The sequence below is a fragment of the Anomaloglossus baeobatrachus genome, chromosome 12 (assembly GCF_048569485.1).
Source record: "Anomaloglossus baeobatrachus isolate aAnoBae1 chromosome 12, aAnoBae1.hap1, whole genome shotgun sequence".
Taxonomy (NCBI): Eukaryota; Metazoa; Chordata; class Amphibia; order Anura; family Aromobatidae; genus Anomaloglossus; species Anomaloglossus baeobatrachus.
In genome coordinates, this window is record NC_134364.1 from 838756 (window position 1) to 858798 (window position 20043).

Here is a 20043-nt window from a genome sequence, read left to right on the forward strand (position 1 = left end):
TAGCACTGCCTGGACTCAGCATCTTAGTGCCAGTATAGCACTGCCTGGACTCAGCATCTTAGTGCCAGTATAGCACTGCCTGGATTAAGCATCTTAGTGCCAGTATAGCACTGCCTGGATTCAGCATCTTAGTGCCAGTACGGTACTGCCTGGACTCAGCATCTTAGTGCCAGTATGGCACTGCATGGACTCAGCATCTTAGTGCCAGTATGGCACTACCTGGACTCAGCATCCTAGTGCCAGTATAGCACTGCCTGGACTCAGCATCTTAGTGCCAGTATGGCACTGCCTGGATTGAGCATCCTAATGCCAGTATAGCACTGCCTGGATTCAGCATCTTAGTGCCAGTATAGCACTGCCTGGATTCAGCATCTTAGTGCCAGTACGGTACTGCCTGGATTCAGCATCTTAGTGCCAGTATGGCTCTGCCTGGACTCAGCATCTTAGTGCCAGTATGGCTCTGCCTGGAGTCAGCATCTTAGTGCCAGTATAGCACTGCCTGGATTCAGCATCTTAGTGCCAGTATGGCACTGCCTGGACTCAGCATCTTAGTGCCAGTATAGCACTGCCTGGATTCAGCATCTTAGTGCCAGTATAGCACTGCCTGGATTCAGCATCTTAGCGCCAGTATGGCACTGCCTGGATTCAGCATCTTAGTGCCAGTATGGCACTGCCTGGATTCAGCATCTTAGTGCCAGTATAGCACTGCCTGGATTCAGCATCTTAGTGCCAGTATAGCACTGCCTGGATTCAGCATCTTAGTGCCAGTATGGCACTGCCTGGAGTCAGCATCTTAGTGCCAGTATGGCACTGCCTGGACTCAGCATCTTAGTGCCAGTATGGCACTGCCTGGAGTCAGCATCTTAGTGCCAGTATGGCACTGCCTGGAGTCAGCATCTTAGTGCCAGTATGGCACTGCCTGGATCCAGCATCTTAGTGCCAGTATGGCACTGCCTGGACTCAGCATCTTAGTGCCAGTATGGCACTGCCTGGATTCAGCATCTTAGTGCCAGTATGATACTGCCTGGATTCAGCATCTTAGTGCCAGTATAGCACTGCCTGGATTCAGCATCTTAGTGCCAGTATAGCACTGCCTGGATTCAGCATCTTAGTGCCAGTACGGTACTGCCTGGACTCAGCATCTTAGTGCCAGTATGGCTCTGCCTGGACTCAGCATCTTAGTGCCAGTATGGCACTGCCTGGACTCAGCATCTTAGTGCCAGTATAGCACTGCCTGGATTAAGCATCTTAGTGCCAGTATGATACTGCCTGAATTCAGCATCTTAGTGCCAGTATAGCACTGCCTGGACTCAGCATCTTAGTGCCAGTGTAGCACTGCCTGGATTTAGCATCTTAGTGCCAGTATGGCACTGCCTGGACTCAGCATCTTAGTGATAGTATACCACTGCCTGGACTCAGCATCTTAGTGCCAGTATGGCACTGCCTGGATTGAGCATCCTAGTGCCAGTATGGCAGTGCCTGGATTCAGCATCCTAGTGCCAGTATAGCACTGCCTGGATTCAGCATCTTTGTGCCAGTATGGCACTGCCTGGACTCAGCATCTTAATGCCAGTATGGCACTGCCTGGATTCAGCATCCTAGTGCCAGTATAGCACTGCCTGGATTCAGCATCTTAGTGCCAGTATGGCACTGCCTGGACTCAGCATCTTAGTGCCAGTATAGCACTGCCTGGATTCAGCATCTTAGTGCCAGTATGGCACTGCCTGGAGTCAGCATCTTAGTGCCAGTATGATACTGCCTGGATTCAGCATCTTAGTGCCAGTATGGCACTGCCTGGACTCAGCATCTTAGTGCCAGTATGGCACTGCCTGGATTCAGCATCTTAGTGCCAGTATGGCTCTGCCTGGACTCAGCATCTTAGTGCCAGTATGGCACTGCCTGGACTCAGCATCTTAGTGCCAGTATGGCACTGCCTGGACTCAGCATCTTAGTGCCAGTATGGCACTGCCTGGACTCAGCATCTTAATGCCAGTATAGCACTGCCTGGATTAAGCATCTTAGTACCAATATGGTACTGCCTGGACTCAGCATCTTAGTGCCAGTGTAGCACTGCGTGGACTCAGCATCTTAGTGCCAGTATGATACTGCCTGGATTCAGCATCTTAGTGCCAGTATAGCACTGCCTGGACTCAGCATCTTAGTGCCAGTATAGCACTGCCTGGATTCAGCATCTTAGTACCAGTATGGCACTGCCTGGATTCAGCATCCTAGTGCCAGTATGGCACTGCATGGATTCAGCATCCTAGTGCCAGTATAGCACTGCCTGGATTCAGCATCTTAGTGCCAGTATGATACTGCCTGAATTCAGCATCTTAGTACCAGTATAGCACTGCCTGGACTCAGCATCCTAGTGCCAGTATGGCACTGCATGGATTCAGCATCCTAGTGCCAGTATAGCACTGCCTGGACTCAGCATCCTAGTGCCAGTATGGCACTGCATGGATTCAGCATCTTAGTGCCAGTATAGCACTGCGTGGACTCAGCATCTTAGTGCCAGTATGGCACTACCTGGACTCAGCATCTTAGTGCCAGTATAGCACTGCCTGGATTGAGCATCCTAATGCCAGTATAGCACTGCCTGGATTCAGCATCTTAGTGCCAGTATAGCACTGCCTGGATTCAGCATCTTAGTGCCAGTATAGCACTGCCTGGATTCAGCATCTTAGTGCCAGTATGGCACTACCTGGACTCAGCATCTTAGTGCCAGTATGGCACTGCCTGGATTGAGCATCCTAATGCCAGTATAGCACTGCCTGGATTCAGCATCTTAGTGCCAGTATAGCACTGCCTGGATTCAGCATCTTAGTGCCAGTATAGCACTGCCTGGATTCAGCATCTTAGTGCCAGTATAGCACTGCCTGGATTCAGCATCTTAGTGCCAGTATGGCACTACCTGGACTCAGCATCTTAATGCCAGTATGGCACTGCCTGGACTCAGCATCTTAGTGCCAGTATGGCACTGCCTGGACTCAGCATCTTAGTGCCAGTATGGCACTGCCTGGATTCAGCTTCTTAGTGCCAGTATGGCACTGCCTGGATTGAGCATCCTAGTGCAAGGATGGCACTGCCTTTACTTCATATAGCAAAATCTTGGTGGTTGGTTCCATTTATTAAATCGATAACTTACCTTCATACTTACTTTGTAGTTCAACGATGCTTAGGCTATAACCATTTTTATTTCTATAGTTCCAGCATATTCCGCACTTTACAATTCGGAGGGCACATTTACAGACAATATCAGCCATTACAGAGTACCTCATAACTCAGCAATTCACACAAAGTGCTTGTAATGTAAGGTTCAGCCATAATTTACTATCAGAATATTCAGGAAAAGCTTCATGAACTTGTCACCAGTAAGTGACCGTATCTGACACGACATACAGTGTGGGAACCTGATGAAAAAGAAACAATCTTGAGAAAAAAATGTAGGAAGTGAGAAATAAGTTAGATTGGTGAAATGAGGCGATAGAGCAAATTAAAACCATGAACCCTGGAATTAACTAGATAGTCTGTGGTAGAATAATCTGAGAATTGGTGTAGCATGAGAAAAGCTCCGAAGACAAGAATGGGAGGTTTTGATTATGGAGGATTAGAAGAAAGGGGAGCACAGGTAGGGTGATAGAGGTGAGGAGGAGATGTAGGGCGGTGCAACACTGTGGAGAAGATGAGTAGGGTGACAGAGATGAGAAGATGTAGGGCAGTGCAGAACTGTGGAGAGGACGGGTAGGTAATAGACAGAAATGAGCATGAGATGTGCAGAGCTGTGGAAATAAGGTACGGTGAAAGATGAGGAGATGTAGGGCGGTGCAGCACTGTGGAGAGGACGAGTAGGTAATAGACAGAGATGAGCATCAGATGTAGGTAGGTTCAGAACTGTGGAGAGGATGGGTAGGTGATAGACAGAGATGAGGAGGAGATGTAGGGCGGTGCAGTGGATGAGCAAGGTGGTAGACAGATGAGATGGAGATATAGGGTGGAGCAGTACTGTGGAGAGCATAGGTAGAGTCCTAGAAATGAGGAAGCGAATGGGCAGGGTGATAAACATGAGGATGTAATGTAGGGCAGTGCAGCACTGATGAGAGAGCTGTTAGGATGGTAGACAGATGAGGGAAAGGACAGCTGGGGTAGCAGACACAGAATGTCATGAGATGTAGTATAGTGCAACATTGTGAAGAGGATGATTATTATTATTATAGTGCCATTTATTCCATGGTGCTTTACATGTGAAAAGGGGTATACATAATAGGGGTATACAAAATAGCGCTGCGGAATATGTTAGCACTATATAAAAATAAAATAAAGACAAGTCCAATAATCATGGGATGGGTGAGCGTACAGAAGTAGAGAGGACCCTGCCTGCAAGGGCTCACAGTCTACTGGGAATGGGTGAGCGTACAGAAGTAGAAAGGACCCTGCCTGCAAGGGCTCACAGTCTACTGGGAATGGGTGAGCGTACAGAAGTAGAGAGGACCCTGCATGCAAGGGCTCACAGTCTACTGGGAATGGGTGAGCGTACAGAAGTAGAAAGGACCCTGCCTGCAAGGGCTCACAGTCTACTGGGAATGGGTGAGCGTACAGAAGTAGAAAGGACCCTGCATGCAAGGGCTCACAGTCTACTGGGAATGGGTGAGCGTACAGAAGTAGAAAGGACCCTGCCTGCAAGGGCTCACAGTCTACTGGGAATGGGTGAGCGTACAGAAGTAGAGAGGACCCTGCATGCAAGGGCTCACAGTCTACTGGGAGTGGGTGAGCGTACAGGAGGAGAGAGGACCCTGCCTGCGATGGCTCACAGTCTACTGGGAATGGGTGAGCATACAGAAGTAGAGAGGACCCTGCATGCAAGGGCTCACAGTCTACTGGGAGTGGGTGAGCATACAGGAGGAGAGAGGACCCTGCCTGCAAGGGCTCACAGTCTACTGGGAATGGGTGGGCGTACAGGAGGAGAGAGGACCCTGCCTGCAAGGGCTCACAGTCTACTGGGAATGGGTGAGCCTACAGAAGGAGAGAGGACCCTGCCTGCAAGGGCTCACAGTCTACTGGGAATGGGTGAGCGTACAGGAGGAGAGAGGACCCTGCCCGTGAGGGCTCACAGTCTACAGGGATGGGTGAGCGTACAGGAGGAGAGAGGACCCTGCCCGTGAGGGCTCACAGTCTACAGGGGATAGGTGAGCGTACAGGAGGAGATAACCTTGCCTGCGAGGGCTCACAGTCTACCTACAGGGGATGGGTGAGCGTACAGGATGAGAGAGGACACTGCCTGTGAGGGCTCACAGTCTACAGGGCATGGGTGAGCATACAGAAGTAGAGAGGACCCTGCATGCAAGGGCTCACAGTCTACTGGGAGTGGGTGAGCATACAGGAGGAGAGAGGACCCTGCCTGCGAGGGCTCACAGTCTACTGGGAATGGGTGGGCGTACAGGAGGAGAGAGGACCCTGTCTGCGAGGGCTCACAGTCTACTGGGAATGGGTGAGCCTACAGAAGGAGAGAGGACCCTGCCTGCAAGGGCTCACAGTCTACAGGGGATGGGTGAGCGTACAGGAGGAGAGAGGACCCTGGCCGTGAGGGCTCACAGTCTACAGGGATGGGTGAGCATACAGGAGGAGAGAGGACCCTGCCCGTGAGGGCTCACAGTCTACAGGGGATGGGGGACTGTACAGGAGGAGATAACCCTGCCTGCGAGGGCTCACAGTCTACCTACAGGGGATGGGTGAGCATCCAGGATGAGAGAGGACCCTACCTGTGAGGGCTCACAGTCTACAGGGCATGGGTAAGTGTACAGGAGGAGAGGAACCTGCCTGTGAGGGCAACAAGTCTACCTACAGGGGATGGGTGAGCGTACAGGAGGAGAGAGGACTCTGCCCGCAAGGGCTCACAGTCTACAGGGGATGGGTGAGGATATAGAAGGAGAGAGGACCCTGCCCGTGAGGGCTCACAGTCTACAGGGAATGGTGAGGGTACAGGAGGAGAGAGGACCCTGCCTGCGAGGGCTCACAGTCTACCTACAGGGCATGGGTGAGCGTACAGAAGGAGAGAGGACCCTGCCCGCGAGGGCTCACAGTCTACAGGGGATGGATGAGGGTACAGGAGGAGAGAGGACCCTGCCCGCAAGGGCTCACAGTCTACAGGGGATGGGGAGGGTACACGAGGAGAGAGGAGCCTGCCTGCGAGTGCTCACAGTGTGCCTACAGGGGATGGGTGAGCGTACAGGAGGAGAGAGGAACCTGCCTGCGAGGGCTCAAAGTCTACCTACAGGGGATGGGTGAGCGTACAGGAGGAGAGAGGACCCTGCCCGCAAGGGCTCACAGTCTACAGGGGATGGGTGAGGATATAGAAGGAGAGAGGACCCTGCCCGTGAGGGCTCACAGTCTACAGGGAATGGTGAGGGTACAGGAGGAGAGAGGACCCTGCCTGCGAGGGCTCACAGTCTATCTACAGGGCATGGGTGAGCGTACAGAAGGAGAGAGGACCCTGCCCGCGAGGGCTCACAGTCTACAGGGGATGGATGAGGGTACAGGAGGAGAGAGGACCCTGCCCGCAAGGGCTCACAGTCTACAGGGGATGGGGAGGGTACACGAGGAGAGAGGAGCCTGCCTGCGAGTGCTCACAGTGTACCTACAGGGGATGGGTGAGCGTACAGGAGGAGAGAGGACCCTGCCCGCGAGGGCTCACAGTCTACTGGGAATGGGTGAGCATACAGAAGTAGAGAGGACCCTGCATGCAAGGGCTCACAGTCTACTGGGAGTGGGTGAGCATACAGGAGGAGAGAGGACCCTGCCTGCGAGGGCTCACAGTCTACTGGGAATGGGTGGGTGTACAGGAGGAGAGAGGACCCTGCCTGCGAGGGCTCACAGTCTACTGGGAATGGGTGAGCCTACAGAAGGAGAGAGGACCCTGCCTGCAAGGGCTCACAGTCTACAGGGGATGGGTGAGCGTACAGGAGGAGAGAGGACCCTGGCCGTGAGGGCTCACAGTCTACAGGGATGGGTGAGCATACAGGAGGAGAGAGGACCCTGCCCGTGAGGGCTCACAGTCTACAGGGGATGGGGGACCGTACAGGAGGAGATAACCCTGCCTGCGAGGGCTCACAGTCTACCTACAGGGGATGGGTGAGCATCCAGGATGAGAGAGGACCCTACCTGTGAGGGCTCACAGTCTACAGGGCATGGGTAAGTGTACAGGAGGAGAGGAACCTGCCTGTGAGGGCAACAAGTCTACCTACAGGGGATGGGTGAGCGTACAGGAGGAGAGAGGACCCTGCCCGCAAGGGCTCACAGTCTACAGGGGATGGGTGAGGATATAGAAGGAGAGAGGACCCTGCCCGTGAGGGCTCACAGTCTACAGGGAATGGTGAGGGTACAGGAGGAGAGAGGACCCTGCCTGCGAGGGCTCACAGTCTACCTACAGGGCATGGGTGAGCGTACAGAAGGAGAGAGGACCCTGCCCGCGAGGGCTCACAGTCTACAGGGGATGGATGAGGGTACAGGAGGAGAGAGGACCCTGCCCGCAAGGGCTCACAGTCTACAGGGGATGGGGAAGGTACACGAGGAGAGAGGAGCCTGCCTGCGAGTGCTCACAGTGTGCCTACAGGGGATGGGTGAGCGTACAGGAGGAGAGAGGACCCTGCCTGCGAGGGCTCAAAGTCTACCTACAGGGCATGGGTGAGCGTACAGAAGGAGAGAGGACCCTGCCCACGAGGGCTCACAGTCTACAGGGGATGGGGAGGGTACACGAGGAGAGAGGAGCCTGCCTGCGAGTGCTCACAGTGTACCTACAGGGGATGGGTGAGCGTACAGGAGGAGAGAGGACCCTGCCCGCGAGGGCTCAGTCTACAGGGGATAGGTGATGATATAGTAGGTGGGGGTGCTTGTGCGGTGCTGTATCAGACTGAGGGTTACAGCAGGTTGTAGGCTTGTCGGAAGAGGTGAGTCTTCAGGTTCCTTTTGAAGCTTTCCAAGGTGGACGAGAATCTGATATGTTGTGGCAGAGAATTCCAGAGTGTGGGAGATGCACGGGAGAAATCTTGGCAGCGATTGTGGGAAGAGCAGATATGAGAAGCGTATACAAGGAGATCTTGTGAGGATCTAAGGTTATTCGCAGGTAAGTACCGAGAGACTAGGTCACAGACGTATGGAGGAGACAGGTTGTGGATGGCTTTGTATATCATGGTTAGGGTTTTGAACTGAAGTCGTTGGGCAATGGGAAGCCAGTGAAGGGATGAGTCTGGGATGGGTAGGATGGTAGACAGAGATCAGATTGAGATGTAGGGCAGTGCAGCACCATGGAGAAGATGGGGAAGGTGATAGAGATGAGAAGATGTATAGTGTTTGAGTATAAAGTTTTCCTGTTAAATCAGGAAAGCAAAAAGAGATTGGGAAGAATGACTTAATGTAATCTTCAAACCATTAGCACTCAGCAAATGACGAAGATTTAAAGTGTGTGATAGTTAGGTCCAGAAATATTTGGACAGTGACACAAGTTTTGTTATTTTAGCTGTTTACAAAAACATGTTCAGAAATACAATTATATATATAATATGGGCTGAAAGTGCACACTCCCAGCTGCAATATGAGAGTTTTCACATCCAAATCGGAGAAAGGGTTTAGGAATCATGGCTCTGTAATGCACAGCCTCCTCTTTTTCAAGGGACCAAAAGTAATTGGACAAGGGACTCTAAGGGCTGCAATTAACTCTGAAGGCGTCTCCCTCGTTAACCTGTAATCAATGAAGTAGTTAAAAGGTCTGGGGTTGATTACAGGTGTGTGGTTTTGCATTTGGAAGCTGTTGCTGTGACCAGACAACATGCGGTCTAAGGAACTCTCAATTGAGGTGAAGCAGAACATCCTGAGGCTGAAAAAAAAAGAAAAAATCCATCAGAGAGATAGCAGACATGCTTGGAGTAGCAAAATCAACAGTCGGGTACATTCTGAGAAAAAAGGAATTGACTGGTGAGCTTGGGAACTCAAAAAGGCCTGGGCGTCCACGGATGACAACAGTAGTGGATGATCGCCGCATACTTTCTTTGGTGAAGAAGAACCCGTTCACAACATCAACTGAAGTCCAGAACACTCTCAGTGAAGTAGGTGTATCTGTCTCTAAGTCAACTGTAAAGAGAAGACTCCATGAAAGTAAATACAAAGGGTTCACACCTAGATGCAAACCATTCATCAATTCCAAAAATAGACAGGCCAGAGTTAAATTTGCTGAAAAACACCTCATGAAGCCAGCTCAGTTCTGGAAAAGTATTCTATGGACAGATGAGACAAAGATCAACCTGTACCAGAATGATGGGAAGAAAAAAGTTTGGAGAAGAAAGGGAACGGCACATGATCCAAGGCACACCACATCCTCTGTAAAACATGGTGGAGGCAACGTGATGGCATGGGCATGCATGGCTTTCAATGGCACTGGGTCACTTGTGTTTATTGATGACATAACAGCAGACAAGAGTAGCCGGATGAATTCTGAAGTGTACCGGGATATACTTTCAGCCCAGATTCAGCCAAATGCCGCAAAGTTGATCAGACGGCGCTTCATAGTACAGATGGACAATGACCCCAAGCATACAGCCAAAGCTACCCAGGAGTTCATGAGTGCAAAAAAGTGGAACATTCTGCAATGGCCAAGTCAATCACCAGATCTTAACCCAATTGAGCATGCATTTCACTTACTCAAATCCAGACTTAAGACGGAAAGACCCACAAACAAGCAAGACCTGAAGGCTGCGGCTGTAAAGGCCTGGCAAAGCATTAAGAAGGAGGAAACCCAGCGTTTGGTGATGTCCATGGGTTCCAGACTTAAGGCAGTGATTGCCTCCAAAGGATTCGCAACAAAATATTGAAAATAAAAATATTTTGTTTGGGTTTGGTTTATTTGTCCAATTACTTTTGACCTCCTAAGATGTGGAGTGTTTGTAAAGAAATGTGACAATTCCTACAATTACTATCAGATATTTTTGTTCAAACCTTCAAATTAAACGTTACAATCTGCACTTGAATTCTGTTGTAGAGGTTTCATTTCAAATCCAATGTGGTGGCATGCAGAGCCCAACTCGCCAAAATTGTGTCACTGGCCAAAGATTTCTGGACCTAACTGTATGTAAGGATGTCCTGAGAGAGGGAAAGCAGGTTGTTAAGGTTGTAAAATCACAGCCTGGGCCGAGCCAGGCGGCCAAGTTCAGCGTATTCCAGCCTTTATGTGATGGAAGTCGGGGAATTTTATGCAGCAGAAAGGGTTTTATAGCAAAGTGGGTGAATACATAGTCATGGCTGAAAATGTTTGCACCCTTGAAACTTCCAGAAAATGAAGCATGTCTCCCAGAAAATTATTGCAGTCACACATTTTGTTACACACATGCTTAATTTCTTTTGTGTATAAAAAAAGACAGTAGGAAATTGTACATAATCTCACTCAAAGCCCTCAAAATGAACCGCACAATATTGTTGACACGCTTAACTTAATATTTGGTTGAGCATCCTGTAGACTGAATAACTGCAATCATTCGCTTCCTATAACTATCCACAAGCTCCTAACACCTCTTAAAAGGACCCTGTCACCAGGATTTTCCCTTATAACCTGTGGCCAGCACCAGTGAGTTCTTATATATAGTGTCCGAGAATGCTGTATATAAAGGCTGCTTTACACGCAACGATATCGCTAGTGATCTCATTAGTGATGTGACACGCCAGATCGTAGATACAATTTGCCGAGATCGCACATAGGTCGTATTTGTAGCGCCGGTCACAAAACGACCTATGTGCGATCTCGGCAAATCGCCTCTACGATCTGGCGTGTCACATCGCTAATGAGATCTCTAGTGATATCGTTGTGTGTAAAGCAGCCTTTAGCCCAAGCCGCTCTGTATAACATAAAAAAGACTTAGCATAATCACATGTGGGGGCGTTTAGGTCCAATGGGACTCACTCCACTCTTCCATTCATCTCAGTTATCCTTTATAGCTCTGTTTAGATGACACATCCTACGTCATCCACACAGAGGCCTCCATTACACAAGCGCTTGCACTTTGATCTGCCCTGCTGAGGGAAGACCAAAGTATTGTAGTGCTTGCTGGTGGTCTTTGACCTTTAAAGTACTTGAGTGAGCAGATGTGGAAGATCCAAGATCTAGGACGCACACCCAGCTTTCTGACTCAGGTCACTACAACTCTGGTAATCTTCAGATTTCCTGGTTTCTTGCACACAGTTAAGACCCCCAGTGCCAGCATAACAACCTCAAAACATCTCTGACCTCCCCCATATGTGCCTGTAGGTGCTGTGTTCTTTACTTTATTGGCCTCATTCTGTTTTTGGTAAACAGTAGAATGAGGTGCTTTACCAAAAACCTTTCTTGTTGTCAAAGTCCACAAGACGCTTTCCCAGAAGGATTTTGGTTACTCGCATACATTTTGGCTTTTTTTGTCTCTGTGTCAGCAGTGGGGTCCTCCTGGGTCTTCTCCATAGCATTTCATTTCGTTCAGATGTGGACGGATAGTTGGCGCTGACACTGATGCACACTTAGCTGCAGCTTGAATTTATCTGGAACTTGATTAGGGCTTATCCTACATATGGACTATCCTGTGTTGCAAACGTTCATTAATTTTTGTCTTTCATACACAGAAATTAGCTGCGGTGCCTCGGATTGTAAACTTCTTGATTATGCTGTGCAGTGGGGACAATGCATCATTAAGCTCTCTGGAGATGGACTTGTACCCTTGGAGTTGTTGATAATGTTTCACAACTGTAGCTCTCAAGTCCTCAGACCGTTCTCTTCTTCTCTTTCTGTTCTCCATGCTTAGTGCAGCACACACAGACACACAGTGCAAAGATTGAGTCTACTTCTCCCCTTTTTATCTGGTTACAGGTGTGATTTTCATATTGCCCACACCTGTTATATGCCACAGGGTAGATTGAATGAGCACCACATGCTGGAAACAAAGTTGGTTACCCACAATTTTGGAAAGGTGGCAACAATTGTATCTGGACCACTTTTGGCATTTTGTGTGAAATTCTATCCAGTTTGCCTTTTTTTTCAGGTTTTTTTTGCGTTTCAATACACTGGAAATAACCATCTGTGTAGTAAAATGTGTAACCGAACATTTTCTGGGGGAAATACTTCATTTTCTGGAACAATTTCAAGGGGGCCAACACTTTCTGCCATGACTGTATACAGTCACAACTTTGTAATTTTTTTCCATTCTTCTGTAACCATTTAATTCCAGGATGTAATTAAACACAACTGGATAAACACCAAGGGGGAGGACGTTAGCAAGGTGCTGTATATATTTTGCCGATCATTATGTATCACTGAACCGTAACATTTCTCTTTCCCTCTACCTCCTGGCGGATACAGATGACTTACACTGTGGTAAGGAAAGCTGATGAGAGGTGAATGTGACTTACACTGGACGCTCCGGGTATCTGATGTTGTCAATTCTTTCTCTAGGAGTGTTGGCCTGGATCACAGTCAACTATCTGACAGGTATCTCCACAAAACCCTATGGTGGAATCCCGAACTTTGTACCTCTGACCCACACCAATGAGGGGGATAAATGTATTCTCATAGCTCTGGGATATACCAGGGAGTAACCACAACTCTGCCGCTGTCAGGGGACGGTGTGCATCTTAACATTCTGGTATAGTTGGATTATAGCCAAAAAGCCCTTGATTGCAGCCGTAAGCAATGGTATAGTCAAGAGTGTATGTGACACAGCTGTGAGGTATAGTCTGGGGAATAACTGTGTATTGTGGGGTAGTCAATGCCTCGTCACACTGGGGGCAATAGAAGAAAAAAGTGGTCTCGCTGTGGGGAATGGTCCCATATACACTGTAAATAACTCTCTTTTCAGGTTTGCTGGATGGTGACCGTACTGTGGGCATCCTGGATTTGGGTGGAGGCTCCACACAGATAACTTTCTTGCCTTTGGCTAAGGTAAATGCCATATTTTACTGCATCATTGCCTTTGATATAAGCATTGACACCATTTTCTCTTTCATATTTCCAGGCCACCTTGGACCAGACTCCAGCTGACTTTCTGACTTCATTTGAGTTGTTTAACAGCACATATCGCCTGTACACGCGCAGGTCAGCGCTCATCGCCCGTACGCTCACTGATCAGCGCGTATCACCCGTCCACGCACAGGTGAGCGCGTATCACCTGTCCACGCGCAGGTGAGCGCGTATCGCCTGTACACGCGCAAGGTTAGCGCGTATTACGCAGGTCTTCACGAATCACCCGTTGAAGCACAGGTCAGCACGTATCTGCTGTACACGCGCAAATCAGCACGTATCGCCCGTACACGCGCAGGTCAGCAAGTATTGTCATGATTAAGAACAGTTAACCTGTTTGAAATGTGTAGACGGACATCTGGTCTGCCCCCAACTGTTATCATGGTTTTTCTATGTTTTTTTTTTTTTTAACCAAATTTTTATTTCTTTTCTTGTAATGGTAAAATAGGGTACAGAATGAAGAAAATAAGGGTCAACAAATCAAAATATCAAATAACATAGTCTCTACAATTTATCGATCAAATATTTGTCACGGTCATCAAATTTGCTCCTTCCCCTTCTTCGTCAGTGTATATTTAAATTGTTCAGTCTCAGCTACCCCCCTTCAGCATTCCTTGATAACTTGTTACAAACATTACTTGTAAACACTATCCCTCCCATTCCCCCCTCCCCTCTCCATGCGACACGACCCAGACTCTAGCCAGCTATACTTTCAGCTCGCACAGGGACCCTGACAGGTCTTCCTTCATGTACCATTCCGTAGACACAAATGTGGACATTATTTGTAATGTTTCTTCTCTAGAACATATAACGCTTATGAACTTTCTCCATTTACTGAAAAATTTTGCTGTCATCCTTTCTTTGCACCTCTCCACCATCACCTTCTCCAACATGAGCGTTTTTTTCAATTGATTAACAAGTTCTTCTTTTGTTGGTATTTCCTTCACCAGCCAATTCTGAAGAATAGCCCTTTTACTTATCATTGCTATATCATGGAAAAGATTCGGTAACTTGTCTCCCCCTTTCTCTCCCTCCTCCCGATGCTGATAGTGAAATACCCAGACCATTGGATCTAACTCTACATTTCGATTCCAGATTTTCCTCACTACCCCTTGGACTTGTTTCCAAAATCTTTCAATCCTTTCGCACTGCCATATCCCATGATATAGATCTGTTTTTTCCGTACCACAATTTGGACAACTCATCATCTTATCTGAATGTCTTGCATTCAGTATATTAAATCCATAGATAGCTCTATGTATGATCCTGAATTGGGTATCTCTTAAGTTATCATTCACAATCTTCTTTCTCATCACCATCCAACCATTCAAAATCTTCTCCTCCACTTCTTGATCTCCCAACTGCTTTGCCCACCCTTCCAACATTCTTCCTGATATGTTAGGGACTAACACTTCTCTCATATTTCCATAAAGACTTGATATATTTGTGGCATGGATGTCCCTTAATATGATCGCATCCATCTGATTTGCCTCATATTCGTTATTTATGTTGTATAGTTTCTTCATTATCCCTTGTTTCACCTGTTCAAACTGGAGAGTCTGGAATGGGCGCAAGTCATACTTTGCTCTCAACTCCTCACACGTCATCCATCTCCGTTCTGTATCATGCATAAGGTTTTTTAGAGTTCCAATCCCTTTTTCCCTCCATTTTTTAAAGAGATAATTTTCCCTTCCCTGTGGAAAGTCAGGACAAGCCAATATATTAAGGAATTTGGAGATGTTCCAGGCTAACCCGAACTTTTTCCTAACCGCCTTCCAAGTCATCACTGTGTCTCTACAAATCAGGGGGTGTTTAATGTTGGGCGGCAAATTTGGAATGGATGTATGTAGGATTGAACTCAGGTCCCAAGGTTTACAAAATTCAGCCTCTATGTCCCAGTCAGAATACCTACTTGTTCGTCTAATCCAATTGACTACATGTCTTAATATACAGGCCAAATTGTACCCCCTGATGTTAGGTAGTCTGATCCCTCCATTTTTTGTTGATAACATTAGCTTTTTGGCACTAATCCTCGGCCTATATCCCTTCCACAAAAAACGTGAGAATGCTTTTGTCAATCTGGTCACATCTGAGTGTTTAAGAAGCAATGGGATTGTCTGCATTGGATAGAGAAGCTTGGAAAAGCTCATCATTTTTATTAGATGATTTCTTCCCAGAAGAGTCAACGGTAAATTTGCCCAACCTTGCAGTTCACGTTCAATTTTCTCGATCAAAGGGGAATAATTTAATGAATATATGGTCTTAGTATCCCTCCCAACCTGTACTCCCAAGTATTTAATTGTATTTCTAGCTATTGGAATGTCACATAATGCACCCCTCTCCCTCTCCGCTCTCTTTCCGTCCAAGAAGAGAATTTCACATTTGTTTTTGTTAAGTCTAAACCCTGCTAACCTCCCAAACTCCTCAATTTGTTCTATGACTCTACTCAATTGCGTTCTAGGTTTGCTCATGAACAGGATTATATCGTCAGAAAATAAGGCTGAGTGCAATGACTTCCTCCCTACCTTGATCCCCTCAAACCACCCCCCCCTCATTCAAACGTCTAGCCAGTGGTTCAATAGCCAAGTTAAACAGTAGTGGTGACATCGGGCATCCTTGCCTGGTTCCCTTCATCAAAGGAAATGTTTTTGACAGAAATCACGGGGTACTCACTCTTGCCTGAGGATTTGCATAAAGGACCCTCACAAAATTCCTAAAAGCTCCATGTAAGCCCAGGTGATCTAACACCTGTTCCAGCCATGACCACCTCACATTGTCAAAGGCCTTTTCCGCGTCCAAGGTGATCAAGGCTGGATTCCCCTCCCCCCTTCTCTCATCTGCTTTACTACATCAATTGCTAGCATTACTTTCCTAATGTTTGTCACCTCTGAACGTCCTTAAAGTCAGCCTGGGGGAGATCTATAATCTCTGGCAATACTGCCGCTAACCTATTTGCCATCAACTTCGCTAAAATTTTTAGGTCTTGATTAATCAGCGAGATGGGCCTATAACTAGATGGGTCTTCTAAATTCTTTCCTCCTTTAGGAATGAGCTTTATATAGGCTGTATTAAGTGTACCTGATATTCTTTCCCCGTCCATTATCTTATTGAATAACTCTGTCAGTATAGGTGAGATTTGATCTTTCATAATTTTGAAAAAACTGCCGCTAAAGCCATCTGGTCCTGGGGCCTTTGTCGTTTTTAACTCTCCGATAACCTGTAGCACCTCCTCCTCCGTCACCTCTTTATTCAGAGCCTGTAAATTTTCCTCTGTGAGCGTAGGCATTTTTGTTCCTTTTAACCACTCATTTCCTTCTCTCCTATCATCTAACCCCTCCTCTTTATATAAACCTGCATAGAAGTCTCCAAGAATGTCGTTTATCTCTTTGGGATCTGTCGTTTTACTCCCCACAGTGTTTCTCAGTGTCATAATGTGTGTTATCGGTCGTCGTCCCCTTGCCAGATTTGCCAATAACTTCCCTGCCTTGTTCCCGAAACGATTCAACTCTGCCTCTTGTTGTGTCCTGTACATACCTTCTTTCCTTTCTACCCAGTTCTCAAAATGGCCCTTCGCCTCCACCCACTTTGCTTTTGTCACCCTTGATGGTTTTTCTAAGAAGTCAGTATATGCTTCCCTGACTGCCTGGCTAGCCTCCTGAAACTTTACTTGTGCCTGTCGTTTCGCCTTTGTCGTATATCCTATCACTTTTCCTCTCAAAACTGCCTCTTTTACCCTCTGCAATAAATTCTCACTTGTCAGCCAAAGGTCAATCCTTGACCAAGAGTCGTGTGGGTGGGAATAGTGTGTAAATTCTCTCTCTTGCGGGTGATATAATCTCCAGCAATCCTGTAGTGTAGTTGTATTTAACAATGCTCTCAGCGACCCCTCCGTGTTCCTCCCCTGACTCCTCCTGTCTTCTTCCTGAGAAACCACTGTATTGAAGTCTCCCCCCACCAATTTACATATAACCCTAACCCCATCCAGCAAAATCTTACTAGCTATATTTTAAAAAAAAACCCTTTGTTCCGTATTGGGTGCATATATATTGTGGATACTAAAAGTGCCTTGAGTACCTGAAATCTTTATATGTATGTATCTTCCTTCTTCATCTGAATCTTGTGTTTCCACCTCGTGTGCAAAGTTTTTATTGATCAAAATAAGAACCCCTGCTTTCCTACCTTTTGAGGCCGACCCATATACCCTTCCCACCCACATCTTGTTCATACGGAAGAACTCATCCTTTTGCAAGTGCGTCTCCTGTAATAAAGCAATATCAACTTTAAGCTTCTTGAGATGACGTAGTATCATATTTCGTTTGTGCGGCGATCTGAGTCCCTTAACATTCCACGTAATGAGCTTAACCATAATCCCCAAAATCAACAGTTCCTTTTTCAGGCCGTGTCGCATGGATTCCCCAACTCTCTTCCCCTCCCCTCCCCCAACTGTATATAACCCCTCCCATCCCCAACTTTACAAATACAATTAACGTCTTCCATTTTTTCTGAGATGATTGAGACTCCTTTCAAACCCCTGCTTCAAGTCAAGCTCTCCATGAAGCCACCCCACTAAGTCACCTCTCCCCCTCTGTTGGCTATTAACTCCTTGCCCCTAAACAGCCTTTATAAATTTATCAAGCTCCTAAAACCGTCATTAAGAGAAGAAAAAGAGAGAGAGAAGAAGAAAAAAAAAAAAGCATTAGTAAATGATAGAAGGAAAAAAGTGATAAGCATAAAAAGAGAGAGAGAAAAAGGGAGCGAAAGAAAAAAAGATAGAGAAGAAAGGGAAGAGGAGGTAGGCGAGACTTTAGATAGTTAAGGCACATTTGTCACCATACGGCTCCATTCAGCAGTCCCAAATTAAGTCCTTGTCTTGCCTGCTTGTTCATGAGCTGCTGCCTCTTCCTCCTCTTTTCTCAGTTGAAGTCGCCATCTGTCGCTTTTCCTTCGGACTGGCTGGTCTGGATCTCGATTGACTCCACTCTGGCTCGTTGTCGAGTCTAACTGCAGATGTTATGTTTGCAGGATCTGCATGTTTCGGATCAGTGAAAATCCCTTCTTTTCCATTCCTCTCCTGTCGCTGTGTTCTCCCGTCCTGTAGTATCTCTCGCTCCGCCTCTGAAGGATCCCGAAAAGTCTTTGTGACCCCATCTGCTCCTCTTACTCTTAGTATTGCTGGGTATAAAAGCTGAAATGTAATGTTTTTGTGATAGAGGGCAGTGCAGATCTGGCTAAATGCTTTTCTTTTTCGTGTGACTTCTGCCGAATAGTTGCCAAATAATAGAATCTTGTGTCCCTGAATGCATAGTGCCTGTTTCCTATTCCTGAAGGCCCATAGAATTTCTTCTTTATCTTTGTATTCCAGGTATTTTATAATAACCTGTCTTGCTCTGGACATTTCACCTTGCCTGGAGGTATTATCATTGTTACTGTGGACCATCTCTTTGCTCCCTTATGGGTCCCACTCTGTGCGCTCTTTCTACACGGCAGCTATGTGGTAAGCCTAAAGCCTGGGGTAATTCTTTTTCACAGATTGAGTCCAAATATTTTGTTGTCACTGTCTCAGGCAGACCCACCAGCCTTAAGTTATTCCTCCTAGATCCGTTTTCAAGATCTTCTATTTTATCCTTAATAAGCTGAGCATTAGTGTTTAGCTCCTTAAATCTGCCCTCCAATCTTGTCAGATTCTCTTCAGCATCAGAAACTCTTTGCTCTACCTCTGTCAGTCTCGTATCATGGTGCTCCACATCCTCCTGCAGTGCAGCCAAAGCCTTCTTCACTGAGGCTGCTATTGCCTCTCTGATTTCTGCTGTCAGATGATCTGCCACTTCTTTTGCCAACCTTTTGTAATCAATCTCATATCTTTCCCCCAAGCCCAATGTCTCTGTACCACTCTGCATACTCTGAATTCTACTGTTATCTTGGCCTCCTGCACATTGCTGCAGCTGCCCTTGTGGTTCCTCTCCCTCCTCCCCCTCACTGTCGGTGCCATGTTATCTGCACTCACCCCCTCCTCCCTCTGCTCTGCTCTGGGCTTGAATGGTGTTCCTCCACTTCTGAGGAGATAACGATCCATGCACTGACAGCTGGTAATTCAGTGCAGCCTCTCTATGTTCGTCTAGGGTGCTGTTTGCTTCTGTAGGTCGCTGTATATTGCAGGGGCTGTATGGAGCTGCTCCTTCTCCCTCCTCACATCTCAGCGCAGGAACAGGAAGTCCTTTCTATGTTTTTAAAACCATGTTTTAACTTATGAAGCGGTTGCTGGATTTACCTCCGATTTGATTTACAGGTCAGTGCGTTTCACCCGTACATGAGCAGGTCAGGACGTATCGCCTGTACATGCGCAGGTCAGGACAGATCGCCTGTACATGCGCAGGTCACCACAAATCACGCAGGTCACGGCATCACCGTACCCTCGCAGTTCAGTGCGTCTTGCCCGTACCCTTGCAGTTCAGTGCGTCTTGCCCGTACTCTTGCAGTTCAGTGCGTCTTGCCCGTACCCTCGTAGTTCAGTGCGTCTTGCCCGTACCCTTGCAGTTCAGTGCGTCTTGCCCGTACCCTTGCAGTTCAGTGCGTCTTGCCCGTACCCTCGTAGTTCAGTGCGTCTTGCCCGTACCCTTGCAGTTCAGTGCGTCTTGCCCGTACCCTTGCAGTTCAGTGCGTCTTGCCCGTACCCTTGCAGTTCAGTGCGTCTTGCCCGTACCCTTGCAGTTCAGTGCGTATTGCCCGTACACGCGCAGGTCAGCTTCAGTCACGCAGGTCAGTGCATATCTCCCGTACACACAGGTCTGAGATGGAGGGTTGGTACAGATTCTGGGGGTTGTGCAGGTGTATGTGACAGTTTCTGTATATTCTCCAGCTATCTGGGTCTTGGTCTGAAGGCGGCTCGTCTTGCTGTGCTTGGAGCTTCTGTGTCTGCAGGTAAGGAGAGGGCAAATCTGCTCCGTCTCCTGAGGGGGACGGGGACTGATGCAATGTGTAATGCAGGACGTGGAAGGGTCATACGTACATTCTGTTTTTTT

General features: G+C 47.6%; 1 protein-coding gene across 6 annotated transcripts in view; it reads left to right on the forward strand.

Annotated features, from left to right (window-relative positions):
- ENTPD5 (ectonucleoside triphosphate diphosphohydrolase 5 (inactive)) overlaps positions 1–20043 on the forward strand; it is a 140317-nt gene that overhangs the window by 99576 nt on the left and 20698 nt on the right. Inside the window, exons 6-11 of one of the 6 annotated variants that reach the window (XM_075329485.1) lie at positions 12368–12382; positions 12461–12496; positions 12864–12946; positions 13020–13099; positions 18387–18518; positions 19881–19942. The exons of 1 other annotated variant lie outside the window; for it this stretch is intronic. In XM_075329485.1, coding sequence (XP_075185600.1) covers positions 12368–12382; positions 12461–12496; positions 12864–12946; positions 13020–13099; positions 18387–18518; positions 19881–19942 — 408 coding nt within the window. The remainder of the gene's footprint in view (positions 1–12367; positions 12383–12460; positions 12497–12863; positions 12947–13019; positions 13100–18386; positions 18519–19880; positions 19943–20043) is intronic. 4 more of the 6 variants (XM_075329481.1, XM_075329483.1, XM_075329482.1 and 1 more) reach the window with 4 other exon arrangements.